This window comes from Elephantulus edwardii, unplaced genomic scaffold (assembly GCF_000299155.1).
Source record: "Elephantulus edwardii isolate Elephantulus edwardi_28Jun2011 unplaced genomic scaffold, EleEdw1.0 scaffold00226, whole genome shotgun sequence".
NCBI lineage: Eukaryota > Metazoa > Chordata > Mammalia > Macroscelidea > Macroscelididae > Elephantulus > Elephantulus edwardii.
Genome location: NW_006399976.1, coordinates 1,381,663 through 1,391,295, shown reverse-complemented (window position 1 = coordinate 1,391,295; position 9,633 = coordinate 1,381,663). Strand labels below are relative to the sequence as shown.

At 44.9% G+C, this 9,633-nt stretch overlaps 1 protein-coding gene across 1 annotated transcript in view; it reads left to right on the top strand.

Annotated features, from left to right (window-relative positions):
* NWD1 (NACHT and WD repeat domain containing 1) overlaps nt 1-9,633 on the top strand; it is a 94,364-nt gene that overhangs the window by 42,664 nt on the left and 42,067 nt on the right. Inside the window, 2 exon segments of the mRNA XM_006898323.1 lie at nt 7,481-7,598; nt 8,539-8,697. Of these exon segments, the coding sequence (XP_006898385.1) occupies nt 7,481-7,598; nt 8,539-8,697 (277 nt within the window).

The window sequence follows — 9,633 nt, the reverse complement described above, 5'->3', positions numbered from 1 at the left end:
GCAGGTTGTTGATAGCTGTTGTTATTAGGTGTCATCGAGTTAAATATAATGCAGAGTAACCCTGTCAGCTCCAACTCATAGTGACCCTGTATGCAACAAAACAACAATTAAAAAAAACTCCCCTGTCCCAGCCGCACATTCTTCTCTGTGCTTAAGCCCTTTGCTGCAGTCACTGTGTCAATCCGTCTCATTGAAGGCCTTGCTCCCTTTTAATTATCCTCTACTTTTTGTTGTTGTTAGATCCCATCGAGTTGAGTATGATGCACAGTAACCCTATGAACAACAGACCTGAACTCTCTTATCTTGTGCCATCCTCATCATCTCTGACACACTTGAGCTCGGTCACGTGTGTCAATGTATCTCATTGAGGGTCTTACTCTCTTTCACTGACCCTTTACCTTTCCAGGCAGGATACCCTTCTCCAAGGAATACCCTTTCCTAGCAACAAGCTCAAAGTATGTGAGACAATGCTTCTCCATCCTTGCCTCCAAGGAGCAGTCTGGCTGCACTTTTCCCAAGACGTATCTGTTTGTTCTTTTGGCAGTCCAAAGGATATTCAGTACTCTTCTCTGACAGCACAACTTAAAAGCATTGATTCTTCTGTCATCTTTATTCCTTGTCCAGCTCTCAGATGCATAGCAAGTGATTAAAAGGCAAACTTGCCCAATATAATATGTCTCCTGCTGGTGCCAAGGCTGTTGAATATAGATTCAAGCCAGATGAAACTGTTGATGACGTCACTCTTTCTCTTATCATGATGTTGCTTATTGGGTCCAGTGGTGAGGATTTTGGTCTTCCTGATATTGAGATGCAATCCATATGAAGTCTGTAGTATTTGATGTTCTGTAGCAAGCATTTCAAGTCCTCTTCACTTTCAGTTATCACATGATTTTTAGTATATGATTATTGTGGAACACTTTAGGAGATTACAAAAAAATGAAATAAAAACAGCCTACCAATTCTCCAATCAGAAGGACATTTCCTCTCCCTTCATTGTGTCATGACCCTCCCACTCTCCTCATCATTCCACATACTTCCTTTTTAGTCTTTGTCCTCATGCATTCAGGGCTCTAAGTTAAGATGATCACCTCTGTTCCTTCTCAAGTACTCAAAGGAGAAAGAACTGCCATAGGGTCAGTTCTGAGGTGTTAAATTGTAACAAGAGGAGACTGTTCATATTTCTCCCTCAGAATCTCTCTGGTAGAGCCAAACTGCCCGAGACTGGCAACCTTTGGGTTAGCAATGAACCCCCTACTGACCACACCATCAAAAGTTCAGCTCAAATGCTTCTCCCTGCAAGAAGATCTCCAGGAGTTCTTCCCTCCTGAATTAGCTGTTCTTTTCTCAATGTTCCCTTCACTCTGAGGTGGACTGATTAAATTTATTTTTAAATCTAAAACTATACATTTTTAACTGTGCGGCTTCGGCAGTGCCACGACCGTGTCGCATTACCCCGACTACAGCTGGAGCGCCCAGAAGCGAGCGATGGTGGAAGAAGAGGTGAGGAAATTTGTTGTTGTTGATTGCCATCGAGTTGAGCATGACTCATAACAACCCTATGAACAAAAGGCTTGAAGCTTTTCCATACTTATCATCATTTATCAAAATTCATAAGAGTTTCCAGAGGCATATGGTTTAGGAAGTGGATGCCACTCCTGATTCCAAACCTTTCTTAAACTGGGAGCTGCACCAAACACTGTCCACCATGGGTAAACATTATGGCATTTGACACTCTGATGGTAAAAGGTTCAGCATCACAGCAACCCCAGGTTACCTCAGTACAGCATATTGACAGAACAGTGCTGTACCACTTAGATGAATGTTCCTCCAAAATAGTAACAACTGACTTTTAAATACAAAGGCCCTCTCTGAGGTCTTGTTGATTCTAAACAAGAGGCTTAAATAAATAAAAAAAACCAACACAAAAAACCTAATAATATACTATTTCAAATTGCTGTTGTCAATTTGAGCCTATAAAGGAACATAATACTTCAAGGAAGAGATTCTTTACCAATTCAGCTAAACTACTGTGTGTGAAGAAGTATGAGGATAGCACATGATAGAACAGGGTTCAAGATCTTTTGTTCATAGGGTCACTATGAGTTGTACTCAACTCAATGGCACCTGACAACAACAACAACTATTGTTTCAGAGAAGATTTCAGGGTGTAATATGGCTTGCATATTGAAGTGTAAAGATTATCTCAAGGAAATAGTTTCAGGACTTGTCCAACCTCCAGAAAACCTGGATTCTTTTGAGAATTTGAAAATGTATTGCATATCACTCCCCTTTTGAACAAGTTCCCCTGTAAAATCTTTGATTAATATATTCAGTCATCACAACCTGGGCACCATCCAGTTCTTCTTGTCTCATAACACAGTAGACTTGATGTTTTAAAAACTTTTTATTTTTTAATATTTGTAAATTTCAAAAGAATTGCAAAGCAAGTAGGAAGATTTCTCAAATTCCTCCAGCTTCCCCTCACATGAACATTCTATATTAACTCTAGTGTAATCATCACAACTAAGAACTTATACTTCAAAGCCTTCTTTTTATTTTGTTATGACAAAAAAGATACATTACAAAACATATACAATCTCAACAATTTCTATGTGTGTAATTTAGTAACATTGATCACATTATCTAAACAGTTGGGCAATCATTCCTGTTCTTCTTTTCCAGATCTTTCTACTTTTAACATAAGCTCCATAAGCATAAACACTTGTTGTTGTTATTGTTAAGTCCTGTCACATTGCCTACAACTCATATCAACCCTATGTACAATAGTTCTGAAGCCTGCTCTGTCCTGAGCCGATCTCACTGACTCCGACATACCTACCTACCCCATTGCCCTAGTTATTGTATCAATCCATCTTATCTGGGGTCTTCCTCTCCTGTGCTATCCCTCCACCCTCTGAGCATGATGTCTTTCTCCAAGGGTCTGTCCCTCCTGGCCATGTGCCCAAAGTATGTAAGACGGAGCTTCAAAATCCTAGCCTCCAAGGAGAATCTTGGTTTCACTCTCTCCAAGACAGATCTATTTGTTTTCTTGGCGGTCCATGGTATGTTGAAGACTCTTCTCCAGCACCACAGCTCAAAGGAATCAATTCTTCTGTCATCCTTAGTCATCATCCAGCTTTCTGATGCATAGCAAGTAATTGCAAAGACTATGGCCTGAATAAGGTGTGCCTTAGTCTCTAGACTGACATTGTTGCTTCTCAGTGCTCTGGAAAGGTCCCTGACAGCAGAATTACCAAATGCAATTCCCTTTTTGATTTCCTGACTGCTTTTAACATAACCTCCCTAAGCATAAACTCTTAGACATTTTATTTTTTGTGTATATATGAAAAGGTAACAATATCTACATGTCCAGTTTGGTAACACTGATAACATCCTTCATATTGTATAATCATTCTAACGATCCTTTTTCAAATCATTCTACCACTATTAGCATAAACTCAGCTCTCACTAAAATTCTCATCTAACCTTTCCAGCTGCTGTTCTCAGTTTGTTGCCACAGAGACAGATTTCCCAAAGAGCACAATGCTCAAGATAGACTTGCTTTACTAAATAAACCACACCATTGTTTGTTTGGTTTTAAAGGGCCCATTATTCCAGAAGTCATTGGCCAGTTCTGCTTGTAAAAGTTGGATACTGACTAAAGAAGAACCAAGAAGATTTGATGTCTAAAACAACTGCTGGAAGAATGAACAAATCGATCCTGGAAAAAGTAGAGCCAGAAGGTCCCTGAGAAGAGAGATTAGAGAGGTTTTATCTCACCTACTCTGAGCATGTTATCAGGAAGGATCAGTATCCAGAGAATGACATCATACTAGTAAAGTAGTAGTAGTAGTTGTTGTTGTTTTTGTTATGTACTGACTCAACCAACTCACAGCTGACCTCCAGTGGGTTTTCTGAGACTGTAAATTACACAGAAGGAAGTTGTTGGTCTTTCTCCCCCGTAGTTAAGTAGGGTTGTTGTTGTTGTTATGCGCCGTTGAGTCATTTGCGACTCATAGCAACCCTATGTACAACAGCTCTAAACCCTGCTCTGTCCTGTGCCAATCACACTGTCTCTGACACCCCCACTCTGATTAATTACCCCAGTCACTGACTCAATCCACCTTATAGAGGATCTTCCCCTCCTACAGTAAACCTCCACCTTCCCAAACATTACGTCCATCTCCAAGGACTGGTCCCTCCTTGCAACATGTCCAAAGTATATCAGACAAAGCCTCAGAATCCTTGCCTCCAAGGAGCTGCCTGGTTTAACCCTTTCCAGGATGAACCTGTTTGTTTTCTTAGCAGTCCATGATACATTCAATACTCTTCTCCAGCACCACAGCTCAAAGGCATCAATTCTCCTTCTATCCTCCCTTCTTATTGTCCAACTCTCTGATGTATAACAAGTGATTGCAAAGACCATGGCCTGTATCAGGCGCACCTTAGTCTCCAGAGTGACACCATTGCAAAGATGGAGACCTCGATGAGATGGATTGAGACTGGTTACAACAACAGGCTTACACATAGTCATAATCATGGACATCCTGCAGGTCTGGGCAGGGTTTTATTCTGCACATAGGGTCTTGATGGCTCAGGACTGACTGAGAGCATCTAACATCATAAAACACAACCTTCACCCCAGTAAAGGTTAATGGCAAAGTTCAACAGGGCAGCAAAGAGTAAATGTGGGCAAGGTTGTGGAGAGATTGGAACTCTTATTCACTGCTGGTGGGAGTGTAAAATGGTACAGCCGCTGTGTAAGGTGGTCTGGTGCTTTCTCAAAAAGTTGGAAATAGAAGTACCATTTGATCTAGCAATTCTACTACTGGGAATATACCATAAAGAAACCAGAGCCACAACTCAAATGGATGTATGCACACCCATGTTTATTGCTGCATTATTCACAATAGCAAAGAGATGGAAGCAACCCAAGTGTCCATCAACAGACAAATAGGTAGAAAAACTATGTTCTATTCACACAATGGAATATTACACAGCAGCGAAAAACAATGAACTTGTAAAACACTACACAACATGAGTGACCCCAGAGGGCATTATGCTGAGTGAAATATTTCCGTCACTAAAGGATAAATACTGCATAGCACTGCTGTTACAAATTAGGACAGACATGGGATACTGGGGGGAGAAATGGACTGCGTTTGCGCTCTCCCCTCGGAGAGGGGAAGAGTGGATAGATCATGAACACTGCATTGGAACAGATGAGAGGAAGGACCATATGAAAGGAATATATGATTAAGCATTGTATATGTGACAACACTCTGGAGCAAGAGGTGCATCGCAAAGTAGACTTGGGGAGGGGAAAGGAAGAGAATGAGAACCAACAAATGACTTAAAAAACACCCCTAAACCCCAACAACAACCCAACCTTCAGGGGACACTATCTCTTGAAGCCATCTTTAGGCCAAACAATGCTGCTGTTGTTGGTATTAGCTGCCAGTGAGTTGGCTCTGACTCTAGGAACCCTGTTCATAACAGAAGAAACCCAGTCTCCTTCTGTGCCATCCTCATAATTACTGCCATGCTTCACTTGATACAGGCCATGGTTTTTGCAATCACTTGTTAAGCATCAGAGAGTTGGACAATGACTAGGGAGGATAGAAGGAGAACTGACGCCTTTGAGCTGTGGTGCTAGAGAAGAGTATTGAATGTACCATGGACTGCTAGGAAAACAAACAGATTCATCCTGGAGAGGGTTAAACCAGGCTACTCCTTGGAGGCAAGGATTCTGGGGCTTCATCTGACATACTTTGGACATGTTGTAAAAACAAACAGATTCATCCTGGAGAGGGTTAAACCAGGCTACTCCTTGGAGGCAAGGATTCTGGGGCTTCATCTGACATACTTTGGACATGTTGTAAGGAGAGACAGGTTTTTGGAGAGGGACATCATGCTGGGTAGAGTAGAGGGACAGCGCAGGAGGGGAAGACCCTCTATGAGGTGGATTGATTCAGTGACTGGGGTAATCGGGATGGGTGTGTCAGAAGCAGTGCGATTGGCACAGGACAGAGCAGGGTTTAGGGCTGTTGTACATAGGGTCGCTATGAGTCGCAAATGACTCAACACCACGTAACAACAACAAACAATCACCCCAGTGCTGCAGTCGCTGTGTCAGTCCAGCTCACTGAAGGGCTTCTTCCCTGATCCTCTGCCCGATGTCCTTTAGAGACTAGACCCTCCTGATAACGTGCGTGAGATGCGTAAGACACAGCCTCTCCATCCTTGCTTCTGAGAAACATTCTGGCTCCTCCTTACGGATAGATGTGTTCATTTTGCTGGTGTTTCGTCGGTGATATATTCAGTAATCTTCGCCAATGCAAAGCAACCAAATTGAAAGGCTCCAATGTTTCCTTGATCTTCCTTATTTATTGCTCAGAGTCTGCATCCATAATACGATTTGGGTCAGGCTCACTTTGGTCTTCAAAGGGATGCCTTTGCATTTTAACACTTAAAAGAAATTTACCTAATGCAATGTGTCCTTTGATTTCTTTCTTGATTGCTGCTTCAATAAGCGTTGGTTGTGGAATCAAGTAAATGAAATCCTTGACAGCTTCAGTGTTTTCTCCATTTATGTTGCTAATTGGTCCAGTTGTGAAGAGTTTCTTTTTCAGTATCTTGAGGTGTAATTCGTACTGAGGACTTTTTATCTTTCATCACAAAGTACTTCAAATCCTCTTCATGTTTGGTTTAAGGTTTAAAGATCCCTGGATCTTTTCTTGCAAATGTCTTTGTCTTTGTTTTCCCCACTCGGCTGGGAGGTCCAGGAAGGGCCAGGTCTGATTCTTTCTGGAAGCTTCCTTTCCTCTTGGCTAATAACTCACAAACCACTAGATGTCCCTTCTGTGTGTCCAGAACCCCCTGCACCCTCATCCTCACCCTTTGGGACATTGTCTGGCTCTTTTTCTGATCTCCCAACATCGAACTCTCCCTCGCACTCCAGGCCATGGATCCCCATGGATGCTTCTGACATATAACCTGATCATGCCCCTCCCTCTAACACCTCCCATAGCTCCCCAGTGCCCTTCATATTGAGTTCAGACTTCCCTGCCTGGTTTTCAGTGACTTGTTATCTGCTGCTCACGACCTCCCTAGTCTCCTTCCCCACCGTGACCTCCACTTTACTGTATAATTCAGCCCTCCGAGAATGCGTGTCCTGCTCTCTTGCCTCTCTGAGTCCTGGCTTCTTGTGTTCCTTTCTTCTGGATGGCCACTGTTTTCCAACACTTAACAACATTCATCCCCTGCAGCCCAGGCCCGAGGCCCCTGTTTGAGGAAGCCCTTTTTATCCTCCAGGAAGAGCTGCTCTCACCCTGGCCTGAGCCCCAGACTGACGTTGTGGGTTGGGGGTGTCTGAAATCATGTCTGCCCCATGGTGCCTGGCCTGGCTTGTGTTTTGTGGGTAATTGGAAGAGCAAATATCCTACTCCCTGATGCCCAGCCGCCCTTCTCCTGCCCCCAGGTGGCCCCTCAGCCCCTCTGGTTCTCAGACACGGTCGCCAACCTGCGGAAGCTGAAGGAGCTGCCCTTCCACCTGCTGCACGCGGGACGCATCGAGGAGCTGAAGCAGGAGGTGCTGGGTAAGGCCCCTCTGGACCCCCAGCCTGGCTCTGTCCAAGGAGCCTCAGACAGAAGTTCTCACTGGGACGTCCCTGGTCCGAGTCCTGGGAGACACTTTTGGTTGTCATGACTGAGGAGAAGGCACTCCTGGCATCAAGTAGAACTTAGAGTTGCTACATCATGAGGTGATCGCTACCTCAGACTTTTGACAGTGCTCAGAACCAAATGATAGTGCTGCTGAGATAGAGAAATTCTGCCTTGGCATCAGAGAGTCAGTCTGTCCATCATCCTAGTCTGTTGGTCTCTCCATCTCTCTCTCTCTCATCTATCTATCTATCTATCTATCTATCTATCTATCTATCTATCTATCATCTATCTATCTATCATCTAATCTATTTATCTGTCTATATCAGTCATGTGTCACCACCAACCCATGTATAATTCATCCAACCATCTACTCATTTACCATCTACTCCATCTGTCCCTCTAGCTGTCTTAGATCTATCATCTATCTATAATCCATCCTTTATTCACTATCCACATATCATCTCTCTCCCTGTTATCCTCCATCCATCCTTCCATCCATCCATCTATCCATCCATCATTTATTTATTCCTTTTGTCTGTCATCTTTCAGTCATTTACCATATACCTGTCCATCCGCTATCCATCTATACATCTATCTCAGCCGTTTCAACCACAAATAACGTGCCCCCAGCAGACACTTGGTGATGTCCGGTGACATTCGGTTGTCACACATGGGTGGGAGGATAGCGTGCTTCTGGAGGCTGGGAATGCTGCTTGCTGTTCTCCCCACACTATGCAGGATGACCTCACTCCAGCCCCAAACTGCAGCAGTGTCCAGGCTGAGAGCCTGGGGATAACTGGGAGGTGACCCCGGGCTGTAAGGAGTGGAAAGCCTGAGTGACCAGGGGACAGGTGCGTTCTCCCCTCCCCACAGGCAGCATGAGCTGGATCGCCTGTCGGGCCCTGTCCGGGGGCCTCGAAGCCATCCTGGATGACTTTGACTTGTGTGCCCCACATGTGGACTCCCCCGAGGTTGGCCTGGTGCGTGAGGCCCTGCAGCTGGCCCGGCCCGCTCTGGAGCTCCGCGGCCTGGGTGAGTGTTCTTGCCTTGGGCGGTCCAGCTGAGTGGGTGACTCTGAAGTCCTGGGAAGCCAGCTCTGCGTGCTGACCGGTGGGGTTCCAGCTAGCCCACCCCTCTTCCTGTCTAAATCCGTGGGTTTTCTTCCTGTCTTCAAGGGTTCCCACCTTAGAGCAGCCCTTTCTTTTTTTTTCTGTAAAACAGCAGGCAGGAAATGTCTTAGGCAAAAAATCACCATTGTGCATAGTCTGTGTCGAGGTTCTCTGCTAGCCCGCTGGCCTCGCATCTGTGGTGTTTTGAGCCCATTAGCTGCTCTGTGCTCTGGTGGTTGCAGTCTGATGGCACAGGCTTTAGGGAGTTGCACAGCTGACCCAAAGGTGGCTTCTAAGGCTGACTGCAAAGGGACTTTGAACTCATTCGCATTTCTCCATTCCTGTGACTACCAACCTGAGGTTCCTATGTCTCTTCTCCATTGCAGGAGCCACCTCTGAGACTGGCCACCTTCTTCTCACCCACTAGGCCACCTTCCCACTCAGCACCAGAAGAGTCTTTCCAAAGCCCACTTCCCCTGAGTACTAGAAGCTCAGTCTTCTAGTTCGTCTCTCATTCTCTTTCAGTAAAGACCTCAGAGGACGCTAGTTGACCTTCAGAAATGCCTTCAGAGAAATGCCTTTTGCTCCCCGCTATCCCAGACTTTTGGAGAGAGAGATTCGGGCCCACATACCAGGCCTGCATGTGGCATTCACTGTCCCTGGGCACTGGAGCCAGATCCTGCCTCCCCAGACCTTCTGTGGCCCATTCTGTTCTCAGTCACATACTTCTTGGGAGAAGGCTTGCTCAGCCTCCCCGGCACCAGGCCCCCACCACTCCCATCTCTGCATCCTCATTGCCTTGTGCTGTGGTTCACCTTAGTTCTTTATTGCTGTTTCTTTTGGTTTCCTTTTTTTTAAA